Source organism: Saxophila tyrrhenica (assembly GCF_035928015.1).
Source record: "Saxophila tyrrhenica strain CCFEE 5935 chromosome Unknown scaffold_4, whole genome shotgun sequence".
Taxonomy (NCBI): Eukaryota; Fungi; Ascomycota; class Dothideomycetes; order Mycosphaerellales; family Extremaceae; genus Saxophila; species Saxophila tyrrhenica.
In genome coordinates, this window is record NW_027041736.1 from 1,109,759 (window position 1) to 1,136,300 (window position 26,542).

General features: G+C 56.0%; 8 protein-coding genes across 8 annotated transcripts; 3 read left to right on the forward strand and 5 right to left on the reverse strand.

The window, feature by feature from the left end:
• Positions 1 to 276: 276 nt before the first annotated feature.
• On the reverse strand, positions 277 to 2,483 carry LTR77_003097 (uncharacterized protein; the record flags this gene model as incomplete). The annotated part of the gene is made up of 2 exons (XM_064800354.1): positions 277 to 536; positions 827 to 2,483. 2 exons carry the CDS (start codon positions 2,481 to 2,483, stop codon positions 277 to 279), a joined length of 1,917 nt encoding a protein of 638 aa, XP_064661693.1.
• A 544-nt stretch (positions 2,484 to 3,027) lies between these two features.
• On the forward strand, positions 3,028 to 4,479 carry LTR77_003098 (uncharacterized protein; the record flags this gene model as incomplete). The annotated part of the gene is made up of 1 exon (XM_064800355.1): positions 3,028 to 4,479. One exon carries the CDS (start codon positions 3,028 to 3,030, stop codon positions 4,477 to 4,479), a length of 1,452 nt encoding a protein of 483 aa, XP_064661694.1.
• A 223-nt stretch (positions 4,480 to 4,702) lies between these two features.
• Positions 4,703 to 5,759, forward strand: LTR77_003099 (uncharacterized protein; the record flags this gene model as incomplete). Its single annotated transcript, XM_064800356.1, has 5 exons — positions 4,703 to 4,768; positions 4,833 to 4,876; positions 4,933 to 5,041; positions 5,104 to 5,457; positions 5,514 to 5,759. The coding sequence occupies 5 exons, from the start codon at positions 4,703 to 4,705 to the stop codon at positions 5,757 to 5,759; spliced, it is 819 nt and encodes a 272-aa protein (XP_064661695.1).
• Positions 5,760 to 5,888: 129 nt separating this feature from the next.
• Positions 5,889 to 7,773, reverse strand: LTR77_003100 (uncharacterized protein; the record flags this gene model as incomplete). Its single annotated transcript, XM_064800357.1, has 3 exons — positions 5,889 to 5,903; positions 5,961 to 6,111; positions 6,167 to 7,773. 3 exons carry the CDS (start codon positions 7,771 to 7,773, stop codon positions 5,889 to 5,891), a joined length of 1,773 nt encoding a protein of 590 aa, XP_064661696.1.
• A 213-nt stretch (positions 7,774 to 7,986) lies between these two features.
• ATG22 (Autophagy protein 22) lies at positions 7,987 to 10,128 on the reverse strand (the record flags this gene model as incomplete). The annotated part of the gene is made up of 3 exons (XM_064800358.1): positions 7,987 to 8,381; positions 8,439 to 9,198; positions 9,334 to 10,128. 3 exons carry the CDS (start codon positions 10,126 to 10,128, stop codon positions 7,987 to 7,989), a joined length of 1,950 nt encoding a protein of 649 aa, XP_064661697.1.
• A 2,286-nt stretch (positions 10,129 to 12,414) lies between these two features.
• RGR1 (mediator complex subunit) lies at positions 12,415 to 15,732 on the forward strand (the record flags this gene model as incomplete). Its single annotated transcript, XM_064800359.1, has 1 exon — positions 12,415 to 15,732. The coding sequence occupies one exon, from the start codon at positions 12,415 to 12,417 to the stop codon at positions 15,730 to 15,732; it is 3,318 nt and encodes a 1,105-aa protein (XP_064661698.1).
• A 317-nt stretch (positions 15,733 to 16,049) lies between these two features.
• Positions 16,050 to 16,913, reverse strand: PRF1 (peptide chain release factor 1; the record flags this gene model as incomplete). The annotated part of the gene is made up of 6 exons (XM_064800360.1): positions 16,050 to 16,163; positions 16,214 to 16,339; positions 16,391 to 16,489; positions 16,548 to 16,659; positions 16,712 to 16,837; positions 16,891 to 16,913. The coding sequence occupies 6 exons, from the start codon at positions 16,911 to 16,913 to the stop codon at positions 16,050 to 16,052; spliced, it is 600 nt and encodes a 199-aa protein (XP_064661699.1).
• Positions 16,914 to 17,888: 975 nt separating this feature from the next.
• On the reverse strand, positions 17,889 to 24,560 carry PKS1 (polyketide synthase; the record flags this gene model as incomplete). Its single annotated transcript, XM_064800361.1, has 2 exons — positions 17,889 to 17,947; positions 18,005 to 24,560. 2 exons carry the CDS (start codon positions 24,558 to 24,560, stop codon positions 17,889 to 17,891), a joined length of 6,615 nt encoding a protein of 2,204 aa, XP_064661700.1.
• Positions 24,561 to 26,542: the final 1,982 nt, after the last annotated feature.

Genomic DNA, 26,542 nt, shown 5'->3' on the forward strand with positions numbered 1-26,542 from the left:
CTGCTTCCCCGCATTGTCATGTGAAATACGTGGTCTGTAAGAACTGGCTCGAGACAACGAAACGTCGACACTCGTACAAGAAGCTGAACCTTTTCAAATCGAGCGATGTTGGTGGCGTCCAGTCATCTTCGATCCGGGGCCATCTCCATGAATTTCTGCAACATGGGCTAGCGGTGCAGTTTCCACGGCCAATCACCCTGTTATTGTCTGCTGTAGCTGTCTATGTACCGCGGGCTCAACGTGAGGCCATCTCGATGTCGAGTGGCGGCGCAGCATTTAAGGCAGGAAACCTTGCTGTTTCTTCTCCGCACATACTCCCATGCTGGCCCATAAGACCTTCGATTGGCACGTCAGGTAAGCAGTATCCGTGGAACTATCTTGCCGGTGTCCTGGCTTCGAGTAGCACCCTGCATCCTGTCGAACAACGGCCGCGAGCAGCGTGAACGCAACATGAGCTAGCTGTGCCTTGTCAAAGACGAACCGGCCGACTTCCGCGTGACACCGCCCGCTTTCAGCAGGAGCGACCGGAGCAGCATCTGCAACACCAGCTAGCGGCGACCGTCGACGACCAACCAATTTCCCTAACCTCCTGAAGTGCCCTTGCGTCACGACTGAGGTTGTCGCCCCTCATCTGCAGCGTAAGCTAGCTGTGTACCCTCGACGAACAATAGGCTCTGCTGTGCGCTGTTGGCTGCTCGGAAGTCCTGTCATGGCAGAAAAGGTAGGTCGTTGTATGCGACATCCGCTAGCGGTGATCGAGTTACGACCAACGGTGGCTGGTAACTGAGGCAGGTCAAGCTCGCAGCCTTGACAGATCACCGCTTACCCTTCGCCTTCTTCGTCTTCCCACCACCCCCAGCAACAGGTTTGAGCGCCGCATGGCCATGACCTTGAATATGCTGGAACAGCCTCGTCTTTGAGGGAAACGAAGCATTGCAAGTCGCGCATGAATGAGTTCCGGCCGCCTGCTCAGTCTCGGCGGCGGCAGCAGCCTTCTTCGCCCGCTTCTGAGCTGCTTTGCCCATCTTTGGTTTCTGAGACCCATTGTCGTCCTCTGGTTGCTCCTCAGACGGTTTGCCGGCGGCGTTGGGCTCGCCGTCCGCTTCTGAAGTGGTCGTCGGCGCACTGGTGAGGCCGGTGTCCTGCAAGCGGTTGCGTATGGCGTCCACGGAAGCGTAGTCGGAGTTCTCGGAGTCGGAATCTGCCTCGTCGTTGTCGACGTCCTGGGGTGGCTTGTCTTTAGGCTCGCCTTTATCGACTTCCTCTTTTTGGCTGCCTCCGTCGTCCATGTCTCCACTGCGTCTTGCCTCATGGTCCTCAACCTCGGCCGCCTCATCATCCAAAATGTCCTCTTCCTCTGCATCGACATCATCATCCTCCACCATCGGAGTAGCCATGCCACTGCTCACGTCACCCTCTCCCAAATCCAGGTGTGCATTCTCCTTCCGCATCTTTTTCTGCAAAGCATACACGGCCTTCTGATGTTTCTTGCTCTTCTCGTGTGCCTCCCACTGCTTCTCGCTCTTGAAGACCTTGTTGCAAGCCACGCACTCATACACCTCTTGATCCACTTCCTCCTCCTCGCTCTCCTCCAGCTCCTCCGGCTCGCGGTATTGGGCCCACTCAGGCACAGCCTCCTTGTTCAGCTTCTCCAAATTAGCAGCTCGTGCACGTGCTGCCTGCGCTGCCGCCACGTCCTTCAGAATCTTCTGCCTCTCGGCTTCCGACTGTGTGCTCGGGACGTAGCGAGGGTCGCGCTTCCTCACAAACGCAACGAGCGACCGCACGGCGTCGTTGAACTCTTTGATGCCCTCCTGCCGCGCAGCTTTGTTCTCCTTCTCCATCCTCCTCCTGTACCATCGATCAGGTGCCTCGGACAGTCTGTATTTGTCCATCCATCCAAAGCCTTTGACGGTGGAGAAACTTGACCAAGCCGAGTAGAAACTCTTGACCACATCATCGTAGCCGTCGTCCTTGTGTCCAAACGAAGGGTAGTCCGGCGCATCTACGTTCTCCCAGTTCGCTGCGGCCTCTTCTTCCTTAGCCAACTGCTCGAACGTCTCTCTGACGAAGCCGAAGAAGCCGGATGGAGAGTCATCGAACTCGACATTGCTGTTGAACTTCCTTACCAGCCGTGCCAGGTCATCCGCTGTCGTTATCTTGATATTCGAATACGACGGGGTCTCGTCCTGCCCTTGACTATCGTCGCCTCGCAGGATGGCACTCTCATGGCTGTCATACCATGCCCGCTCCTGTGGATCCGACAAGACTTCGTAGGCAGACTGCACCTCTGCGAACGTCTTCGTTGCGTCCTCTTCCCGTCCATAGTTGCGATCCGGATGTAGTTCGAGAGCCTTCCTTCGATATGCCTTCTTGATCTCATCTTCTGTCGCCTGTCGCTGCACGCCTAGCAGCTCATAGTAGCTGGTCTTTACTTCCGCCGCGTCGTCACCGCCGGAATCTCTGCTCTGCCCGGCCCCCATGACCACCACCGCTGTCGCGACAAGAAAATGTTATGACCATCGGCCTTCCCGCCATGAAGGAAACACGACGGATGTCGTTCCGCGCGGTGTCACATGCTCGCCGAAGAAGGATCGCCTTCCAGGGTCGCGATTCGCTGTCAAAGTTTAGCGAAAGCACGGAAAAGCTTCGATGGACGGCCTCCGGAAAATTCAACGTTGTCTCGACCGATCTCGCTCCACCTCGTCTGGTTGTTCTGCAGCTCGAGTAGAGGTGGCGAATAGCAACGCTCGGCAACCGCCACGAGGTGCGCAGACACGCGAGCGACTCCCCGAAGACGTGTGAACTAGAACACAATGGACGTCGACCGGCGACAGCGCCGAAGGTAATGTGCACAGGTGTTGGGGCATTATTACTTCATTGTCTCACTTCTCTGGCCGTCCGCCTTTCTTTCCTTACACTCACTGTCAAAGAGACACCACAGTCACTACTAATCACCAGGAGACCGTGCCATATGCGCGCCTCCATATACGTGACTCTGTACCCAAAGACACGACCACTACCACCATGAAGTTCGGTCAAGAATACCAGCGAGTTCTGGCTACGCAGGACTTTCCCGAGCAATGGCGGGAAAGCGCGATCGAGTACAAACACCTGAAGAAATGCATCAAGAAGATTCACCAGGAGCTGCAGTCACTAGGGCTGGATGCGGATACGCTCCGACAGATGAGCGAGTGGGTGGGCGAGTCGCAGGCCGAGCAGAACGATTCGAAAGGATACTACAGCGCGGCTACTCCTTCACTCGCGTCGGTTCCTGAGGAGTTCACACCGCAACTACGCGTGCTGGTCGATAAAAGGACGGGGATGCCGCTGGATGCCACGCTTGCGCCGGACACCAAGTCCGCGCTGCAGAAGTTGGCGAAGCACGAGATGATGTCTGCCGGAAGGCGCGACTATCTGGGTGCCAGCACGCCGTCAAATCACGCGGTGCGCAAGAGCAGTGTGGTCGGTGATACGATGGAGGGGACAATAATGGAGGCAGAAGATGCGAGGTGGGTACAGGTTCCTCTCGCCTCGGCCAAGGACTTCTTCGACCTGCTGGAACCGAAGCTGCAAGATTTGGAGATATTGCGAACAGCGGAGACGGAGAAGCTGGAAGAGGATATATTAGACCTGGGAGACGCTGTCGAAAATGTCGTTCAGCCGGTGCGAGAGGGCTATGAAGCGACGCGCAAGTTGAGCTACCGCGATCTCTACTTCTGGCGCGAGATGTTCAGGCTATATACCGAGAACCCAATCTTCTATTCCGGCACAGAATCTAGACGCGGTGCTCTGACTTTCAACGAAGCCAAGAGCCGGTTGCAAGCCTACGATGCACAACTCCGCGAGATTGGTCTGCTGGAGAAGATGAAGACACCACAAGCTAAGCGCGCTGCTCAGCAGTTCCTCGACCTCAACGTCAACATTCTTAGAATTATGCACTTCCAAGAAATGAACGCAAGAGCGATGACGAAGATCCTGAAGAAGTTCGATAAGCGCACACACCTGGAAGGACAGCTCTTCTTGAAGAACCTGCGTACAAAGTACCCAGCTCTGCTCACGAACAGCGGCAAGCAGAGCCAAATGCAATCAGCAGGCGGCTTCGCCAACTCCATCGCCCGAGATCTCAGCGCCGAGATAGCAACGAAAGTCCTCGCAATAGTCCCACAACCGGAGGACTGGGACTGTCCCGTCTGCTACTCCATGGCATGGCGGCCGGTGAGTCTCGGGTGCTGCAGGTCTGTCTTCTGCATCCGCTGCATCATCAAGCTGCAAGACGAGGGCATGAAGAGGTGTCCGGTCTGCAACCAGGAGTCTGTGATGAAAGCCGATGGCAGGAACATTGATTTCGAAGCGATGGACTTCCTTCAAAAGTATTTCCCGATGGAGACGAAGAAGCGGCAGAAGGAGAACGAGAAGGCGGCGTTGGTGAGGGATTATGGGGAGGGGTTTGTGAAGAGTGGGTGTGCGATGCAGTGACCTTGTGAGGAAGGAGCGAGCGAGGATGAAATGATACCACGGCGAGAACGGCAGAGAGCAGAAGCTCACGGATGGGAACAGCACGCCCCGCAATATCCTACGTCAGTCCATCGACATCGATGTCGGTACAGTGCGCTACATGTATGTATGTAATGTATAGAAAGACATCTTACTACTACTTCTTCTTCATCAACTTCAACTTTCCTAGAATACCACACTGAAGATGGGCTCCCATCCCGACGCTGATTTGCATGCATCTGCAACTGGCCCGGCGGCGAAGATTGTCGAGGTAAACCTACTTCATAGGAGTGTTCATGCATCAGGTATGCTAATAAGCAGTCGAACGACACCAGGCCCACCAGAAAGAAGAGCCGTTGAAGCTGTACTCGGGCTGGTTGTACGCCTGCACAACCTTCTTCTCCACGGCCTGAACACGTACTGATCTGCCCTCAGCTGTCCTTTCGTTCAAAGGGCCTGGACAGTCTTAGAGGAGAAGAGCATCCCCTATCAATACATCGAAGTGAACCCCTACAACAAGCCCAAATCCCTCTTAGACCTCAACGTAAGCCCCATCACTCCACCCTACCCCGACCTCGCCGAACACAGATTCACCCTACTCTCCAGCCCCGCGGCCTCGTCCCCACCCTCCAGTACGACAACAAACCCCTCTACGAATCCACCGTCATCTGCGAGTTCCTCGAAGAAGCCTTCCCCACCCACACCCCTCATCTCCTCCCCTCGGACCCCTACGACCGCGCCCGCACGAGGATTTGGACAGATTTCTGCACCACCAGGATCATCCCGTCTTTCCATCGGTTGCTGCAGTTCCAGCCGATGAGCGATAAGGAGGGGCTGGAGGAAGCGCGGCGGGAGTTCTTGGGGAAATGGAGGGAGTTTGCCGCTGAGATGGAGGGGGAGGGGCCGTTTTTCATGGGCAAGGAGCCCGGGTTGATTGATTTCGTTGTTGCGCCTTGGGCGGTAGGTTTACTTGACCCGAGTTTGGTGTGGCTGGGAAGCTAACGCGATGGGTGTAGTTGCGTCTTTGGGTCTTTGATCATTACAAAGAAGGCCTTGGGCTGCCGGCTGAGGGCAAGGGTGGCGAGGACGAAGCTACCTGGGCGAGGTTCAGGAAGTGGTTGAAGGCCATTGAGGAGCGGCCTAGTCTGAAGAACACGATGAGCGAGAAGGAGCATTACTTGCCCATTTACCAACGTTACGCCGACAATACGGCGCAGAGTGAGTTGGCGAAGGCTACGAGGAAGGGCAGGGGTGTGCCGTAGCGGGGTTTCTTCAAAGTAGGACGTGATCTTGGTGTGCAAGTTTGTGCATTCTGTATAGGTACACACGGATCACTAGGATCGTAAAGAAGTTTGTGAATAACAACACTCATCCGTAGTGGAATAGTCGTCTCAATCATCAGGGTACTAGAAGAACAAGGAGTCAGCAGGCGTAAGGTCGATGGCATGCAGAAGGGAACTCACCTCATCCCTCAAGTTAGAAACGAAGGCCTTGTTGTCATCGTCCCAACGCTTGAAATATCTCCCAGCAAGCTGCATCATGTTGTCGCCCGGCTTCATGTACATGCGCGAGATATTCTCCTCGGCGACGTACCGCTGGCTCTTGTCGTCCGCTCTGCAAATGGTATTAGCCTCGTTTCCCGTGCTGAGTGGTACAAGTGTGCACTTACACAACATTGTAGAACGGCTGTTCCCTTCCCCTCGGCAAATCATCCACACGCATCTGCTGGATCCACCTGGGTTCGGCAGAGCACTTGTGATCCCACCCAATGATAAATCCCTCGTACCCATATCTCTTGTGCTGGAAGTGCTGGCCAACCTTGAACTTCACATCATTATTCTTCTCGTCACTGTCCCTTGGGCAGGGCGCCTTAGCGTTCCGGTCGCCAGCACGGTGAGTAGTGATCATGTGCATCAATACATGCAACTCCCGATCACCATCGAACATTGGGACGATGATGTTCTCGACGAAGCCGATGTCCCATGGGTAATGCTGTTGGAAGTGCTCGGCGAGGTATGGCAGGCACTGTCGACGGCGAACAAGTGCGGCTGCTGGATCTGGGTCGCCGAGGACCATCATTGACCAGAGCATGCTGTACCATGCCAACTCTGGGTCGGGGTGGCTGGATCGGCGGGTTGTTCCTCGTTGGCGGTCTCGAGCGTCTTGAACCGAGTACATGATATTGCGGCCTGTTCGCAGTGCAATGGCAAGATTGCTGCCAGCGCCGAGGTGAGAACCATGTTGGGTAGGTGGCACGCCCATTTGTGAAAGACGCAGTGTGAGCTGATCTTGTGGGACCTCCTCACTTTGGCGCCACGGATCCATGAACATGAGTTCCGGCTCCGCATCCGGGATGGCCACCCTTGACCTGCCGTCAAGGCTCACGTCCGAAGGCGCCTCCACCACAGCATGCACATGTTCCGGATAGTTTGACGGCTTCGCATTGACCCCCAATCTCCTCGCCACAGCACAGTAGATAGCGACAGACTGCAACGGAAGGCTAGTGTGTACTTCGTCGAACAGTGCCATGCTGAGGAAGTTGTTGCGCAAGGCGTGATAGTTCTCAATGTCCGGATTGCCGACCAATTGCTGCTTCCTCAGGTAGTCCGCCACATGCGTAGCCTTGTCGCGAATGCTCATATCATCGAAGCCATCGTACTCATGCCGTACAGCTTCCGCCAGACGGTCGAACTCTTGATCAAGCTCATTCAAGTCGCCTTTCGACCCTCCTAACACGAACAGATCAAACGATCCCAGCACTTCTTCCAGCCGTACCATCTGCCTCCTCTGCAATCTCCGCCACTTCCCAATAGCCGTTCTCCGGTGTATCTGACCCAGCACAGCATCTGCATGCCATCGCCGGGCCAGTACATCCTCCGCATCGTCCGGCGTGTTATTCCTTAGGTTAAGCAACACGTCCTTTGCATCATAACCGACCGCATTGATCTCCTCCATCCGCTGGAACCTGTGCTGCTGTGTGCTCAACATCTCCTCGAATGTATCAAGCGCCTTCTTGTCCGTCTTGCTGCGTTCATTGTACAGCTTCCGCCATTGAGTGGCAACTGGCGGTTGCTTCAATTTCTCTTCCAGCTCGTGCTTCGGTTCCCAGTACTGCCATCCTAGCACGCAGTGAGCGCGCCATATCAGATGCTCGTATGCGATCTTATTGCCACGCCTGCAGGTCGAACCGAACGCTAGAGTGTCGGCGGGTGGCAGCAGCGAGGCGATGGCTTCAAGTAGCTCGTCCGGGAGGTGATGTAGAAGTGAGTTGTCCATGCTGATGTCTGTGGCGCTCTCGGTGGATGTTCGCAGTTGTTCACGGGAGAGTTCAAGTGAATGAGGCATATGTACTGTGGGTGCACTTTCCGATGACGGCAAGCAATCGTCAGAGCCGGCACAGCGGGCAGCTGAAGCTCATATGGTCACGTGAGATATTCAAGTAGGATACAGCTTCTTGCTTTTAGGGACAACTGATTGAGACTATCTAAGTTACGTTCGGTGCTCATACTCCGTCGCAAGCAGTCCAGCCTCATCCTCCGGAACCCCATTGTCTCGATCGTTTCCAGTAGGAATAATGCGCACCGTCTCCCGAACCAACGCAGCGCCTTCTCTCTTGCCCCGATCCACATCCACAAGGAACATCAATGGTATCGGCATGCCAATCAGAACAGCGAGAAACCAGAACGCAGGCCGTATGTCACCCGTGGCGTCGGTGATAGCTCCGACAATAGCAGGCCCAAACACACTGCTCCCCTTGTCGGTGATGGCGTACAGGGCGTAGAAAGCGGCTTCTGAGCCCGGTGGTATGAGCTCGCCGAAGAGACTCCTGCAGTAGCTCGATAGACCACCAAGAACCAAGCCATACACCGCTCCGACGGGGTACACTATTGAAGGCTCGGTCAGTGATTCGGCATGTGTAGCAAAAAGGTAGGGATTCGTACTCTCCCACGGCTGCTGCAAGCCGAACGAACCTAAGCGTTGAATCGCTGGGATGTAGCCCAAGAGACCATAGAGCGGTATCAGCTCGAAAAGGCAAATGCAGGTCAAGATAGTCTGGCTAGGGGTTAACTGCATGATGCGGCTGACTTTCGACCACGTGAAAGCGCCAGCAATTCCGGATATAGTGACGATGATGTTGATGAGCACGAGAGCCGACGACTCCATGCCCAGGGTTGTTTTAGCGAAGAGAATCGCCGTTCCAGAGACCGTAGCCACGGCATCCGAGATCATGAACCACGCGGCCAGGAACAAGAGTACGTCTTTCAGGCGACGAGCGCGGGCGACGGTCTTCCACAGATTGATCCAGGAGTATGTGACGTAGGCCGACCAACTGCGTGTTTCGCCGTCTTTGCCAAATGACAAGGGAGGTCCAGGCCGCGGACGTAGCCAGAGAGCTGCTGGAATGGTGAAGATGAGCCACCACAAGCCGATAATAAACAGCACCAGCCGAAGCGAGAAGAGGTTCGCGCCCGTGATTTTCAATATCATGATTGACAAGATCTGTACCAACACGGCAGCAAAGTACCCTATGCCTATGCCGTAGGAGGAGATCTTCGTCGACAGCTGCATTTCCGGGGATGGTGTTGACTGTGATCGTGGATACGGTGTCTGGACATCTGACGGTAGTAGAGCTGCTGTTGAATCCATTATGTCGTTCTCCGGAGGTACGTCTGACGATCGCAGGTGAGCTTGCTCGCTAGTCTTCGCAGTGTGTCAGTAGGCATCACTTCATAGTTCTCGAAGGCGGGAAGCGGCAAAGAGAGGTCCCAGAGTGACCGAGATAGCTTACTACCACAGTTTGTTTCTGGAGATCGTGATGAGCTTTGCTATACTTACATCCTCGAACTCCGCCGGGTGCCCTTCCACAGCGCCGACCGAACGTCCACTAGCCGCCGGATGGTTCCGAACCAGTAGGGGTAGAAAAGAGTTCAACAACACAGAGCTCGCCCCAAAGCAAATATTGCCAATGATCGCCCAAAGGCTGCCAAATAGGTAGACTGAAGGCGTGACAGGTAGCCAGAACATCGTCGCAATTGCTCCGACGACTGCGAATCCGAGCAGTAGTTTCTTCCTGTATCGTCCATGGTCTGCAGCCCCAGACATTGTAACGACCAGCAGGGCTTGGAGGAGCACAGAGATCGAGAACGTGTACATCGCAAAGCTGGCGGTGTTGATCTCGGCGCCGAAGATCTTGAACACGCATTGTGCTCCACCGCGGTGAGGAGTGCCATTCGGATCGTTGGACTCGATGCCTCGTGCATTGCAAGACTTGCTGTGGTCGCTCGCTAGGACAGCAGTTGCAGACTCCCGAGCCAGGTCCTCGAGAGTGATCGGGATGAAGGCTCCCAGTCCACAGACGACGAACACCTCTGCCGCGAAGGAGTAAGCGTAGAAGCCACTCAGCTCCTTCTTGGAAGTCGGGCGTGTGTCCTCTCCCGGGAAGGCCGGCTGGGGCGTGTCGGATGCATCGTCCAGGCTTAAGGGGCCCATACTGCTGGACCGGCTGGACGAGGACGAGCGCTCGTCATCGGCCTCGCGACTTTGAGAGGATAACGGGGATACGGCGCGATGTTGTTTGGGGATGTCGAGGTGAGGTGTAAGCCCCGGAGTCGAGGCTTGTCGAGGAACCATGGCCAATCGGAAGGTGCGTACATGATCCCTGCGGAAGCGACGTCTGTGACCACACCTCTCGATCACGCAGACAAAGACGTTAACATACAGTGGGAAAGGCACGCAGATACGAGCGTGACTATGTTGGAGTGTTGGACGTCGCCCTAATACTGTAGCTAGACGTCACGGGCTCGAGTCCGCCTGATAAGAGCCTACATCGGCATACCGGAAAGCGGCTAGCTAGTTGGCAGTAGCTATTGTAGCTCCTAGCGCGCGAGCAGATGACCTCAGGTCTAAGGCGAGGTGATGTGGTGTGCTGATCGCCTGTGATAAACAGCGCCTGGCCGAGGACCGTGGTGACAGCGACTGTCGTTTTACTGTATTGAAGACGCTGGTTCAATGGCACAGGCTATCGGAGCAAACAGGCTTGAGACACATTCTTTGACCAATGCCATAATCCATGGGGTCCACGAACCATTCAAGCTTGGTTTGGTGTGTTAGTTGGTACGCTGCCGTGATTCTAGCTTTGATCTTTGGGACGCAGGTACGGATCTCGCGTTCTGTTCCCCATTTTGCGAGTCGATGCCAGGCTCACCAAAGCAGGTTGACTCTTCGGAGAATGCATCATTGGCTCTTCTCGACGATGTCAGAGCAGAACTTGCGATGCACATACCCTCTTTGGTATTCTTGACCGCGTGAGCCAGATCGCGCACGGGTGTCGTTGCCCTGCGCTGAGCGGGCCTAATGCTCGGTAGCGAGTTCTACCATATCGCTGAATCTGCTGCTCGCGACTCCCAACGTCCGATACTGCCGTGCGAGTAGACTTCCCACTGCAGAGCCGCAACGATGATCGCGAACGAGGTCGAGAACATGTAGAAGGTGATGCAACAGGAGCGGCCAAAAGCGCCAACGGTATCCGTCCAGCGACAAGCACGTGCTGGTCTCATTCAGCCATGTCTGGTGCAGGCTTGCGTTATTGTCAGCGTATACCAAGGGTGCTTGAAAATCTCTCAGAGCACTGGACTGAGCTCGATCACCTCAACTCCGGACTTGAAGTGTGATAGTGAGTGGCGGCGCGGAGAGCTGCCACACCTGGCCAGCTAAGTTGATGTTTGGGGTCATGTGTTGAAAGCTTTCTGCTCCTTCTGGAACGCCCCAGGAGCATGTGCCAGATGCGCGGTTGTAGAGCACGCCATTGTTGACTGACTTGATCAACTCCAAACAGCCGCTCTTTGAGAAAATGCTTGAAACGCAGCTGGAAAATGGTAGTTTACTCTGTTTAAAGGTGTCAGATGGGTGCACACATACATGTAGTCGATACGTCGTGGTAGCTCGCTGTCTAGACCTAAAGCGAGTGTTTTCTTCCGGTGATCCTGAAGCGAAGGATCGAAGCATATGAGAGTATTTCGCCTATGCAACAGATCTCTCTGCTTGGGTTGACCAAGGGAAGGTCCGTTGTCGAGGCTTCAGCCGCCAGAGGCTCTTCGCCATTGGCTTCAGTCCATAGTATTCTGGAAATTATGCTGGCTTACTTAAAGGGCCAGGGCGGACTGTCGCGAACATCGTACATGTACTGACTCTCCGAAGAAGCAAAGATCCATGTTTGCTGGGTCTGGTCGTCGCCTTCGAGGTGGTTCGCTAGTTGGTGCTGATTCGTTAGGTGGGCAGACAGTGTTCGCAGTCCGGCTACCATTCATCAGCAATAATACGAGCGGTAGCCATTCTGATACCTTCATTCAATGTCGAGACCATTGAAAGCCAGCCCCGGGAGTGTCGGGATTGATCCGCTGACAGCCGGCTCGGCCCGACGCATCGCTAGCGCCACATTCCCGCTTTCGCCGACGATCTCCAGAACGCCGCCAGCAGCTGCCCCATCAACCACTTCACATTGGCAAATAAAGCACCAGACCACCACAGTCCCTCTGGTCAACACTGAGCGACGGCAATCTTGAAAACAACAGCAGGCCTACCACACGAGCGAGGATCCACTTACCGGCCGCACGACCACCGCGCACTGCGGAGCGAGCGAGGGCAGCTCTTTCCTTCTCTGCAGCGATCAATACGCACGCGCACAACCACTCGATCGATCTCCACCTCTGTAGCATCTGGAAAGGCCTTTGCGCGCCAAAAGATAGACGGCGAACGGGGGCGGGAACCGACCAAGCATGAGCTGAGCGCCGAGTATTGGTCAAGATACTGGCAGCAAACGAAGAGGGAGGTGGTGGGGCGGAGGAAGATCGAGGGAGTGGCGTGAGAGATCGCACGTCAGTAGGAACTGGCGACAGCGGGGAGGTGAAGAATGGTGAGATGCCCGGCAGGCTCATGGACGAGGACGCAGCGCCGGGGTCGTTGGACCTGAAGAAAGATCGGAGCCAAGCGCAAGGAGCTTCACACCAGCAAGCGCTGCCTGTGAAGTCACCTGCGGATACACAGGTGAATGGCACCACTCGCGACGGTCCAAATGGCGTCCTCACGAATGGAGCTTCGAGCGAGCAAACACATACCACTGGGAACGGCGAACCTAGCAACATGGCGGTAGCAACATCGAGTGCGGAAGGTCCTCCACCGCTAGATCAGTCATGGCGATCGCGCGAGCAGAACAAGTCGCTAGGTCTTCTGATGAATCGAGTAGCCCAGCAATGCTATTTCGACCTGAACAAGACGTTGGACGACATGTCGGCGATTCCAACTGCACCATCACAACCGCAACTACCGAACGGCGTAGGGCCGCATACCGGTCCCGACACGTCAGAACCCAGCGTCAAGAAAAAGCGGATGATTATGGACTTCGCGAACGACCAGCGAGACCGATTCATCAAGACCCTGGTTCTATCCGACTGGAGCCGCAACGAAGAGGAGAAAGCTCGTATGATCGATGTCAAAGTGTGGCTCGACAAGCAAACGGCCTTGTACAGGCAAGCAGAAGATGCGGTAGCGAGAGCGAAAATGAACATGCAGCAAGCCAAGGTTCCTAATCCCAACATCGAGGGCGCAATGGAAGTTTTGGCGACAGGGAAGGCATCGTGGGTCCCGGATCTTGGGTACATCCGGCCCAAGAAGCTCAGTGCGAAACAATTGCTCAAGACGATGAGAGACATGAATGTTATCCTGGGCACGAGATTGAGCCTGCACGAAGACCTCCCATTCTACTTCCGCGACTATTCCATCGCGGATGGTCGGGTAACTTTCATGGTGAAGGACGAGTTCGAGGTCGACTTATCGGTTGCGGATGAAGACCCGGCCACGCAACTCTATTTTATCGATATCAGATTATCTTTCGAGCCCACCACACCAGTCTTGGACGATCGGATACGAGGGTTTCTGGAAGGCAAAATCAACGTGCAACTAGCATCGAAGGGTCTGCAAGGCTGCTACGACTTCCTTCACAACTTTGTGCTCACGCATAAGCTCACCATCCTCCAAGACCAGGCTACCGAGCTGACTCGAGGCAAATGGTTCGACTGCATCAAGATCGAGAAGTTGCGTAGGAGCTTGGTCGTGCAGTACTGGGCTGGTCTGCCAGGACCGAAGAGTTGGATCGAGATTGGCATCAGCAGTGGTAAGCAGACTACTACCAGCATACGGCGACCTGCCACTCCTCACATATCGGTACGATGGTTTCAAAGAAGTGTCGAGATCAAAGGCGAGAAGCTGGAGTTCGACTGGCAGCAACTCGACGTTGAGAAGTGCTTGATGCACGTCATTGAACGGCATACAGCGAGCATACTGGATGACCTACGAACTCGAATTTGCGCGCTTGTACCCGCCGATGCGCCTTTCAAAGCAAAGGTATCCGATGCGGGCGGATGCCAGGTGCTATCGCTCTCTTTGCCCTCGCTTAGGCAGCCGATTGAAGTCCGGATCGAGCCAGTGACAGGTCAATACTCGATCACACCGCCCTCGACAGCCTCCTTGAACATTGAGCGCCGACTGAACAACCATCCTACTGCGGACCCAGCTCGCTGGCTCGCTGGCCTTCCATGTGCCGTGGTGCAAGACCAAGTCTTCAAGCAGGCGGACTTACTCCGGTGGTCTCCTGTAAAGCACCTTGTTCGGCAAGACAACCTCACGGCTGTCTTCGGCGAGAAGCTGCAGCACTTTAGCATCTTCACACCCAGCCGCGCATGGAGCGATGACTGGGCTCTGGCGGTCACATTCAGCCTTCAGGGCGAGAAGTGGTGGGCCGCAGAGCTCGAAGAGAGGCGGAGCGAGCTTCCCAACGGTACCGGGAGGATCATCAAGAAAGTGACCCCTGTGGATCCTGCACCGGATGGGCAAAGAAAAGACATCAGCACCTCACGCGACACACTCAGCCAAGTTGCGCGACGCGCTGTTGGCGATGTCGCGGTCAGCACACTGTCGGCTCAGCTCAAGGGCGAACACATTCCGCACTCGATGCAGAAGGTATTCCCGCAAGGTGATTGTGAAGGAGTCGAGAGGCATGATCGGATATTTCCTACTGCACTCTTCATCAGTTTCTCAAAGCTAAGGAAGGGTATGCAGAGAGGGAAGTGGAAGCCGTGGGCCCACGAGGCAGTGCGCTTGAGCCATCATGGTCTGGTTCATGACGCCCGCGGCGAGGGTGTTGGCAGCAAGCAAGTGAGGCACGATTTACGACTATCGCTGGACCCCGGGAAGTTTAAGGAGCTTCACAAACACATCCAAAACTCTGGCGAGCGTGATCTGGCTCTCAATCCTCATGGTGGAGTGGCGCTGAAGTTCATCACCCCATTCGGTCAGCCATTCATTAAGAAGATGCGGCAACGGCTGCAGACCGTCGAACAGCTCGATCAATGTGCCAACATCCTTAAACAGCGACATTTTGTTTGCGGCCATCTCAGCTTGTCTCGGCTGCAGTTCACTTACCACACGACTCCTGAGCTGAGCGTGGAGATGACGTTCCCTACTGAGGCCGAGGGCATTACCACTCTGAAGTTTCATCCTCACGACAACAACCCTCATCGACGTGTTAAGGTGATGATGGAACAGGCCTTTAACGCGACGGACAGCAAAGCCTTCGACATCTTCACCCACACCTTGTCATTGACATTGCCCGTCTTGCAGACTTTCAACCGCCTCGAAGCGAAGGACCCGGTCTGCCGAGTGATAGCGATCCACCCGCGAAACACGACTTGGTACAGCATCGCCTACCACCCGCCCTTGCCACGATGCACTTTCACTCTACGCACGAGGATACGGCGTGAAGGCGAGGATACGTCGGTGAAGTGGATCATTGAGGACTTCCACTCCTCGATCAAAGGCCAAAACCTGCCCGAGGAGCTCAACACAGCCATGCAAGAGCTCTACAAAGAGAGCGCAGAGCACTGGGAGGGTATGGGAAGCGCGATTGTTGCTGATGCGCAGGGCGCCGCCGAGGCGCTGGAGAAGTTAGACGGGATCGTTCGACGTTTCGAGTCCGTGCCGGGTCAGCCGCAGGCTGCTGAGAGCACACAACAGCAACAGCAGCCGACGGACTTGCCGAAGGGCACTTCGCAGAGCAATGGGCAGGCGAGCGGGCAGGCGAACGGACAGGCGAGGCAAAACCCCAAGCAGTCGAAGCCGTCGACGTCTTCGAAGTCCTCAAAGCCAGTTAAGCAGGAGCCCGATTTGATTATGTTAGATTAGTTCGACCGTGAGGATGGACGAAGGTGGTCGTTTTGGGTTTTGGGCGGGCATGTGCCTTTAGCGTGGCGTTCTTGGAAATGGAAAGGGTCAGTGCTGGTAGGATGGGTTGCTTTTGCGATGTTGTTGATATACCACGAGGAAGCTTGGAAGGCTGCGCTGCTGCGCAAATGGAACGGTTCGTCCATAATGAGAACCATGGTCATAGGAAGACACGAAAAGATTTGAGCGCAAACCCTGATTGTCATTATTGCTTTCCATTTGGTCTTGATGAGGTTCGCTGGGTACTCGAGCATGCGCGGTGAACTACAGTCTGCTCATCATCCATTCGGCTGCACATCTTCCTCGTCCCCGCCGCCCTTGCCATCGCCCTTCTCCTTCCGCCGCTCGCCGATGTCCCAGTTGTAGACTCGTGCGGTGGCCACCTCCATAGTCTGAGCTAATTAGCGAAGCTGTCACGCGTGTCAATAGAGATTGCACTCACCGTGATCTGCTCCCTCAAGAAATCCAAATCCTCCTCGCAATTGCTCATGCTCGACTTGGCGGTCCCCAGCTTCGACTCGAGCAGCGTCTCGGCTTCGGCGAGCGGGTAGGAGAGCATCACGTTTGCCTGCTAAGCGTAAGCTGGGAACCTGATATGGAGGTGGACAGGTAGACATACTCCAAGCCATAGGTACACTTCACTCGTCTCCTCGATGTTGGCCTTGGCATACAGCGTGTCGTTGAGCTCGAAGGTTGCTTCTAGGGGTTCCGCATCTGGCTGGTCTTGAGATCAGCTTCTCCACGTGTATGATGATAGGGTGGTATAACTGGCGCACCTTTCGTCGTTCGAGGAACTTGACCGTGTCTAGAGTCTTCTGGATGTCGGGGACTTTGTCCTTCAGGCCAGAGAGGCGTCGCTCGGTGTTGACTTGCATGAATTGGTACTTCCTGGGGACTCATTCAGTATTGGCGCAGTACCACAAGGCCGGTAGGGACTGACGAGATCATCTCCTGGAAGTTCTTGAGGACGCCTTCGACGTCCGCCCGGGTTGATACCCATTCTGACACGTTTTCTACGAAGGGAGCCTGTGGTATGCCTCTCGGGTTCGTTGGAGCATCCTTGCTCCTGTGAACTGTCAGCGCTGTACCCTGCCACTGACAAGGAGACAAGAGGCATACATGGGCATCTCCTGCTCCGCCATCTTGAGACCGCACAGCTTCCCAATCCGGTGTAGTTGTTCAGAGTTCGTTCTCAAAGCACGTGAAAAGCCGGCAGAATGTCCCCACCAAAACTCCGACTTTCACACAACGCCACAAGCAAGCTGTCTATTCACCACCCCACCTACACCTCCGCGCCCTGCATTTTTCGCAAGCAATATCGCTAAATAGACTCGTGCATAGAGTTTGCTGCAAGTCACGGCTCAGCCGTGAATCCTCATTCCACCCGCAGCTTCAATGCGTCATGCTCAGCTTGACCAGAAGACGCCGCTGAAAGCATGGCTAATTGAATACCGTGGAGAGGCACTGTTAAAGTGCAACAGAGTTTGAACTCGATGAGTCTAGATGGAGCGGAAGACATGCCTTCCGATGGTTGATGTTCAGATGGAAGGGTCATGATGGCGATGCCCGGGATTACACATGCGTGTGAAGACTTGGGTCGTGTGTCAGTGGCGTGATGGTCTTACTTGCATCATGCCACCGGACGGTGGACTTTTGCAATGCGGAGCCGGATACGAGGACGAAGATCACAGAAGGCCTGGGTGAATAGGATGTCACCGAGAATTTGGGCAAGAACGAGAGTGCAATTGACAAGAGGATTGATGGAAAACTGCGTTTGATAGGTACATACAGCCTCAGGGGAGCCACCTCTGGAGGGCCTTCGAAACACAGCTAGTAATAAAAAACAATGACAAACATGCTCCTGCAAATGCCTCTATCCAGATCATACTCCATGCCCGTGCGTGTGAATACTGCTCATGCAAAATCTAAAAGTCGTCAAGGAACTCGAGAGGAAGAAGCCCAACAACCGGCCAAGGTTGATGAGTTCCATCTCGAATCCCGTCTGCTCTGAAGCATCAAGTGACCAACGTCAACCGGCCAAGGCGGACGTGGCAAGCGAGCGTCCAGAGCAGATGGAAGCGAATCGCAATCAACGCTCAAGGATGCAATGGAACGCTCTATGCTTGCCAGTCGACGCCGGCCTTGATGAGGTTGCCAAGGTCTACGGCATGTGGGTCTAATGGAGATGTTAGCTGATGGTCTTGCAAAGAGTAGTCGTTGGAGTGAAACTCACCTTTCATCATCGAGAAATGGTTACCACCCATCACACCATACTTCATATTCTCCGTCCCGCACAGCTGACCCCAGCCGTTGTCGCTGAAGTCGGTACGGTGGTTGAGGAGCCACTTCATGGGCGCTGGGTCCTCATCCTCCGCTGGCGGTGGGCGTGGGTCACCTGGGTTGCCGGCAACACCCTCCCTGCACCAGATGGCGTAGGTGGGGATGGGCTGGATCGATGGCTTAGGGTCGTATGCTGACAGCTCCCGGATGGCGGCGCTGAAATGCGGCAGCAGCCACTTGGGCGTCTTCGCTGGGTCGCCGGTGCCGAGGAGGCCGATCTCGTTGAAGAAGATGTGGAGGCGGGCGGGGAGAGGTGCGAGGTCAACCGGGCAAGGCGAGTCGAGAAGCAGAAGCTTTCCGACGGTCTCACCAGCGGCGAGGAGGGCTTGTGCGACGGCGTAGGCGATCACACCACCAGCGGACCAACCGCCAATGATGTATGGGCCCTTGGGCTGTCGACGTCTGATCTCATTCAGGTAGATGAGAGCAGACACTTCGATGCCGCAGTCCCATCGCTCAGGCTCCTTCATGAACGGGCAGTTCAAACCGTACGCGCAGATGTCGTTGCCAATGTTGGGGATGGAGACGTAGCTGGTCGCCGAGCCAGAGCCATCAGGCAGGAAGAAGATCTTCTTGCTCGCGGTCTTCGGGTTGCCCTGGAGCAGCACAGAGGTGGAGGGTGGGTACCGACTGAGGTCGGTCTTGTTGAGGGAGGTAAGTCTTGCTGACACTTGGTTCATGTCAACCGCCTTCTTCATCGTGGGCTTGCCGGCAGCAGGGGCGGTGGGCTTAGTGGCTGCCGCCGGCTTGGCTTTTGGGCGCATCCCAAGAGCGTCTTCGATGTCCTTGATGGTCGGGTTGGTGGTGAGGAAGGTCGACGGGAGGTCGATACCGGTCTTCTCGCGGAGCTCACCGAGGATGGTCAAGCTCATGAGCGAGTCCATGCCCATCTCTGCGAGCTCGGCAGTGTCGGTCACCTCGGAAATATCGACGCCCATCTCCTGGGCGACGATGTGGCGAGCCATGCTGACGTCGCCAACATCGCCGAGTGAGTCCTGGCTGGGGGAGTCTGGCTTGCCGTCGTCGCTGGGTGCAACGCTGGGCGCAGAGCTGGCAGGTGTTGAGAATTCGGCGCCGTATGGAGTTGGTAAATCAGTCGGTGGCACGGAGTCCTCGTCAGACGAATCCGTCGCCTCCTCTTGAGACTCGCCGGCAGCACCATCAAATTGCGAGAAGTACTTCTTCATGTCACCGACGGTTGGGTAGTCGGTGAAGAGAGAAGAGCTGATCTCCATGTCGAGCTCCTCACGGAAGATAGCGGAAATGGTGAGAGATAGAAGCGAGTCGACGCCAAGGTTCTCGAAGTGAGCGTCGTCAACAAGCTCGGCCTCGTCCACCTCAGTCTCCTTCGACAGAATCTTCATGACCTTGCTGACCATGCCACCGGAGGGCTTCTTAGCGGCAGCCTTCTTTGGCTTGGATGCCTTCGGCGCGGCCATCGTGGGCTTCGCAGGCTGGGGAGCAGGTGCGACTTGGATCGGCGACGGAGCCTGCGCGCGGGCGGTCAAGTTCATGCCCGAAGGGCGCACTGGCGCAGGTGCCGGAGCCGGAGCGGCGGCTTGGGCTGGGGCAGCACGAGGAGCAGGAGCCGGGGCGGCAGCAGAGCCCTTGTTCGGTGGCAGGAAAGTGTTCAGCACGCGGCGAGGAATCTGCTGGAACTTGATGCCCTCGCAGACCGCCACGATCTCATCGCCTTGCATGATGTAGACATCACCCTTGGAGATGTTGTTCGGCTGGGGTTGCATGCGGACGTAGTTCTTCAGCTTCATGCCGGCGGTCAGCGGGCGGGAGAACTTCATCGCGCCCCAGCCATGGGACACGTAGACGTTCTGCTCGGAATCCAAGAGGTCGGAGGCGTTGACAATGAAGCCAGAGATGTGGCAGGCGCCGTCGATGTGGTACGGTGGGCAGTAGAAGTCACCGTCCTCTGGCTTGGTGGGGAAATCCAGGGTGGCGGAGGCCTCAGTGGTCTGACCATCGAGCACGACCTCAGCCATGGCGCGGTACTTGTCATCGTAGTTGACAAGCGCCTTGAACAGCTTGTAGGCCATTCCACGCTGGACCTTGTGCGCGCCGCCGTTCTGGGTCTTCAGGTTGAGCATTTCCATCTGGGACTTGACCATGAAGTTGTAGCGGGCCCACTCATCAGCCCAGGCGACCTTGTCTTCGAGGCGGATAGTGCAGTGAGCGTGGTCCTGGATCTTCTTGCCATCAGGCTGCACGGAACGGAAGTTGAGCTTGATGAGGCCAGTAGTCATGTCGGCATTGGCCTCCATCTCAACGAACTGTCCGGCCGCTGGCTGAGGGATCTGAGCAATCAGCGGCTTCGGCACCTCCATGTTGCAGACATTGAGGCCAGGAGTCTCGGAGCCTGGGTACATCTCCTTGTAGATGTAGTCACCGACGGTGAGGGCCATGTCGGCGTAGAGGGAAGACGGGCAGAGGGCGGCGTTGTTCACCATATGGCCGCAGACCACAGGGTACAGCTTGGGGTCAGCCAGGCTGCTGCGGACGACGACCTTGGCAGTGCTGCCATTGAAGTCCTCGGAGATGACCTTCTGGCAGGAAGTGGACAGGCGCTTGGCCGGGATCTCAGGCGCAGGAGCAGCTGCCTGGGGAGCACCAGCGACCTGCTTCTCGACAATGACTTCCTTGACCTGAGGCGCCTCGCCCTTGGTAAGGGTCCAGTTGTTGTGGTAGTCGAGCCAGTACTTCTTGTTATCGAAGCTGTACGTCGGCAGCGGGTAGAGCTCCTGGGCATCGTTGAACTCGCGGTGGTACTCGTCGAAGTTAACGTAGACACCAGCCGTAAACAGAGCGCACACGCTTGTGGAGATGGTCTTCCACGCATCCTCGCCACGGCGGAGAGAAGGTGCGGTAATGGTGGCGCCGATGGAAGCCTTGACCATGCCAGAGCAGACTGGGTGAGCGCCAACCTCAAGCCACGCAGTCTTCTCGTCGAAAACCTTCGCCGTCTGGCCGCTCGTGAGTGCAGTCCAGAAGTTGACGGTCTCGCGGGCATGACGAGCCAGGTAGGCAGGGCTGATGACGCCAGCTTCGCGGATGATCTCGCCCTCGAGAGGAGAGAGCACAGGCACTTGCGGCTTGTTGAAGGTGACGGAAGATGCGACGGTCTTGAATTGATCCAAGATGGGGTCGACTTGGGCAGAGTGGAAGGCGAACGGCACGTTGAGCTTGGTGGCCTTGAAGCCCTTCTGGGTGAGAACCTCGTTGGCAGCACCGACAACCTCGCCGCTGCCGCAAAGGACAGTCTCCTCGGGGCCGTTGATGCAAGCAATCTCGGTCATCTTGTTGCCGAGAGTGTTGCGGATTGCATCGGCGCTGCCCTTCACAGCAAGCATGCCGTGGGTATGTGGCGTGCAGTCGCGGACAAGGAGCTCTGCACGGCGGCCGACAAGGAGAACCATGTCCGAGGCGGAGATGACGCCAGCAACGTGCAGAGCAGCGTACTCGCCAAGGCTGTGGCCGATGACGGCAGTAGGAGTGATGCCCCAGGAAGCCCACATGCGTGCCAGAGCGACCTGGATACAAGCCATACCGAGCTGGACTTTGACGGGGGACAAGGTCTGAACATCGGTGCCATCCAGAAGCTCAAGGAAGGAAGGCAGGCCCTGAATGGTGGCGAGACGGTTGAGCTGGTCAATGTCATCGCGGAAGGTCTTCAAGTCCTGGTACAGCTTCTGGCCGAGACCAGTGTACTGCGAGCCCTGACCAGTGAAGCAGAAAGCGACCTTGGTTGGGACCATTGGAACTGGGCTGTACGAGTCCTTGACCTGGCTCTGGAGAGCATCGCTGACCTTGCTGATCTCAGAGAGCGGGAATGCGACGCGGTAGTTGTGCTGGATGCGACGGGCAGTCAAGGTGTATGACAGCGAGGTCAACGTGGTGTTCGGGTTCTCCTGGATATAGTCCTGGAGGTTGGCAATGTTGCGCTTCAAAGACGCGATGCTGCGTGCAGTCACAGTGACCGGGAAGGTGCTGCGCGGGTCAAGCACTCTGGGGGTCTCACGAAGTGGACCATCCTCAAGCAGAAGAGCAGTGTTACCACCAGCCGCAGAGAAGTTATTGAGGAACACCTTGCGCTTGGCGGCACCGTGTCGTGGCCATGGCACCTCCTTCTGCGAGATGTGCACGTTGCGGTCCTTGAGATCGGCGGGGAAGGTCTTGTTCATCTCACCCTTGATACCGACGTTGGCTGGGATCTTGCCGTGCTTCATCATCAAGAGAACCTTGGAGAGCGAGTTGATGCCGGAGGCAGCCTCGGCGTGTCCAACGTTGGCCTTGATTGCACCAAGGTTGACGGGCTGGTCTGGCCTGCGCTGGCGGTGTCGGGGAGCGAAGACGTTGGTGACGGAAGTCATCTCAATACCGTCACCGGCCTGAGTACCAGTTCCGTGCATCTCGACGTAGCTGACCTCATGAGCGTCAATGCCAGCTCGGGCAAGGACCTGTTTGTACAAGAACTCCTGGGCACCAGCATGTGGGTGAGTGATGGACACAGCTTCAGCGGAGTGGTTCGTCGCAGCTCCAAGGATGCAGCCCATGATGTTGTCCTTGTCAGCAATGGCGTCCGAGTAGCGCTTCAGAATCACACTGCCGCAGGAGTCACCACGGCAGTATCCATCAGCAGCGTTGTCATAGGTCTTGCAGGACCCAGTCTTCGACAAGAACTGACCCTTGGAGAGACCAGAGAAAATGTCGGGGTTGGTCAGGACGTTGAGACCTCCGGCGATGGCAGTGTCGCAGTCGCCGGCCCAGAGAGACGTGCAGGCGAGCTGAATAGCAGCCAGGGAAGACGAGCAGGCAGTGTCGACAGAGTACGAGGGACCGGAGAACTTGAAGTAATAGTTGATGCGGCCTGGAGCGAAGGCACGCACACCACCAGTAATGTAGTAGGTGTCCACGTTCTCGGCGGCGTTGATCTCACGCCAATCGTCGGACGTCTGACCGTAAAAGGTACCAATGCGGTGAAGCTTGGTGCTGGGCGTGCGGTTGGGCACGTAACCAGACTGCTCGAGGGCCTCGTAGGCGGTCACGAGTGCGAGACGACCCATGGGATCCGTCTGTGCAGCCTCACGAGGAGACATGTTGAAGAAGCGAGGATCGAACAGCCCTGGCTCATCGATGAAGCAGCCGAATGGAGTGTGCGACTTGTTCTTGCCCTTGCCAGACGGGTCGCAGTGAGCATCGGCGTCAAAGCGGTCGGCAGGAATCCTGCGGTGCACGTCCAGGCCCTTCATGAGCAAGTCCCACAGCTCTTCGGTGTTCGCAGCGTTCGGGTAACGTCCAGACAGACCAACAATGGCGACCTTATCGTTCTGAGTGCGGCCCTGGGCAATGTCGGAGTTCTCACTCCAGGCAGAGTAGTCGACTGCGGAGACGTCGGTCTGGCCACCAGCCTTGAGCGCGGAGACGAGGCTGTTGGCAACGTTGCTGATGCCCATGGCGTAAATCTTGGACTTCTGCTTCGTCGAAGTCATCTGCGAGACAGTCTCCTCGAGCAGGTGATCCCAGCGAACTGGCTTCTGGAGCATCTCCGTGACGGCCGCCTTCGCCAGCTCGTAGGTATCATTCGCAGCGATCGCCTTGCCGGTGAAGGCAGAGTGAACCACTGAGGCTGGTGTGTACTTCTTGAGCTCCTCCGTGATGGCGCCTGCGAAGATCTTCTCGTAGTCGGCCTCGCCGTACAGGTGCTCGGCGTGGTATGGAGCGTACACCGGAATAGGGACGCGGTTGTTCTTCGCGAGGGCTGGAGACTCACCGAAGAAGCGTCGAACGGTCGGTGGGGGTCCAGAAATCGTAATGGCCATGACTGAGACGGCGGACACGTAGGCCTGGTTGGATTGTGGGATGCCCTTCTCTTGATGGAACGCAGCCAAAGCCTCCTTCGCAGCGCTCTCAGTGGTCCCAGTCACAATCGTAGACCATGGTGCCTTGTCCTCCTCGATTTGAGCGAGGATGTTGCGAGATTGGTCGACCACGGCTCCCGAGCGGAACGCAAGTCGAACAAACTCGACAGCCAAGCTAACCAGCTCTTCAGTAGTCCTCGCAGAAACGATGGCGGCGGCGGAGAGGAGACCAGTGCACAGTCCAAGCGCGCGGCTGTCCTTCGCCGCAGGAAGCTCAGTTGGGTGCTCTGAGAAGTAGCCAATGTAGTGTCCAAGCTGGGCGATGACGAGCAGCGCAGACTCGATCATTGGCACCTTCTCGCCCTTCATGTAGTAGGCTTCAATCAGGTCATTGACCGTGTTGAAGTCTGGGATCACATCCCTCTGGCTTCGGGTGAGCAGTCTGGCCTCTTCCCGCAGAGCGAGAGACGCCCGTTCGACGAAACTCCGGACGAAAGCATTCTCCTTTCGAAGAACGACTTTATGGAGGATGTTGTATTGGTCGGCGGTTTGATCGCCGAATAGGAAAACGGTAGACATCTTCGCGGAGATGTGCTCGATTCGATGGGAGGTTCGTTTGGGGATTGATTATATTGATAGTTCTTCTCCTTTCCAATTGGTATTCAATGCTGGTCGATTCGATGGTCCCAACCGTGGTGGCTAGTCACGGGAGTTGCAATGAGATTAGAGATGCAATGCAATGAACGATTAAAGGAGACGAGAGTACTCTTGGCTAAAGAATACTCGGACAGACGATGTCGTGGTGTGAGAAGGAAAGATGACGGCTCAGGCAGATGGCTAGTCTGTCTGAATCGAAAAACAAGAGGAGAGGGTAGAAGGTCAAAGAGGATATGAAGGGAGTGGTCTGAAACGGAGTGCCGTTGCCATTATGTATGAGAGGCTGAACAACCATTGATAGCCCAGGGGGGCCGTGAGGGAAACATGCTTGGACTCTCGCTAAGCGTTCCGTTCGGGAGCGGATCATACAGCGCGGCTTCGACGTCAGTGCGTCGGGACGCCAGGAAAGCTACCAAAAGGAGGGTATCCACAGAGAGTAAGCGCAAGAATTCCTATTGATAGGGAGGCTTGGAACGTCGTAGCGTCACCGTGAATATTCGGCCCCATGGCTATTCGGCGGCCTCGGGCAAGGCTGAGATGCTGGATTTGGACGATCTGCAGCCCTCGTATGCCGAATAGTGCTCCCGGTCCATCCACGGTAACGTGGTTTGGCGACGGGATAGCGTGCATGGCCGTTCAAGGTAATGCCGTGGGACCTGGCATATTCGTGCCCTGGTAATGGATATGGGCTTCTTGGAATGTCCAGCGCGAACAGGATATCGGACTCGTACGCAGTCGCCTTCGTGCGTGCCACGTCGGAGCAGCCGTGGCTGAAGTCTGAAGCTCGATTCGGCTGTTCGTAGGTCCATCACAAGTCCAGAAGAGGGTTGGACGGCCGATGTGATGATGTGATGAGGCCACCGAAGAATATTCGCTACAGCCTCTTCTGCTGCTACAGCCCTCGGTGGTCCAGTGGATTGGGAACAGAGTCGGACGTGCAGATAGTGCTCGCCAACCAGAAGGAGATCAACAGGCTATTTTTGGTCGTGTGCGGGAGGCAAATCTTCTCCACGATCTCATGTTTAACCAGCCAACCTCCTTAGCCTCGTGCCCAGTATTTCGCATGCAAGCGTGCTGACTGTTCAATCTTCTGTGCTCCAGTCTGGCGCTGTCCAGCATCTGCATGGACGTTCTGTCTCGTTACTCCATCCTCTGGCTGACTGCATCATCGAAATGCCGTCGTGCAACTTTGCCGCTCGTGTTGCTGTCATAGCAGAAACATCAACACAGATCTCAGCCAAACCCCGTCTGGCGGTTCCAGTTTAAGGCGCGAGTCCCTAGATCTCACCAGCAGGGGTCCGTGTCGGGAAAAGGAGACAAGGAGTCTCCACCACCCAATATTTCATTTGCGTTATCCACACTACAGCACTTCGAGCACTTTTTCTGCGGCGGCCGTCTTTTGAGTCAAGATGTCACAACGGCTTCATGATGCTCATCTAATCATCATCTGGAGCAGTCCATTGCAGCCTATGGCGTTTTGGGAGTCTCAACACGGCGGCAAGGTATCTACTCTCGGGAGACAGCACAGCACGTGCCCGGCCCGAGGTCTGCAACAGTACACGAGCAGACGTGAGACTGAAGCAAGGCGGCAGATGTAAAAAGCGTGCACACATCCTCTTCCTTGCTGGCGACCACCCGTTCCATGTTCCTGGAACTCGTTATCTTGCTTGAGACCTGCATGCGCCGGACCTGGATCAGGTCGAGATCTTGGCAACGAAAAACGAGTCCGTCATAGATGCCATGCGAGCAAGGCCAGCCTTGCTTCATCTTCATCCAAAGGTGGATCAACGAGTTTTGAAGACGTCTGAGAGCGTTTCCGTGGATGGCTCCACGATTGCAGCTTCGGATGTCAAGCAGATAATGGTAAGAAGTCGTTCATGTCGTGTCACAGTGCGTTAAATACG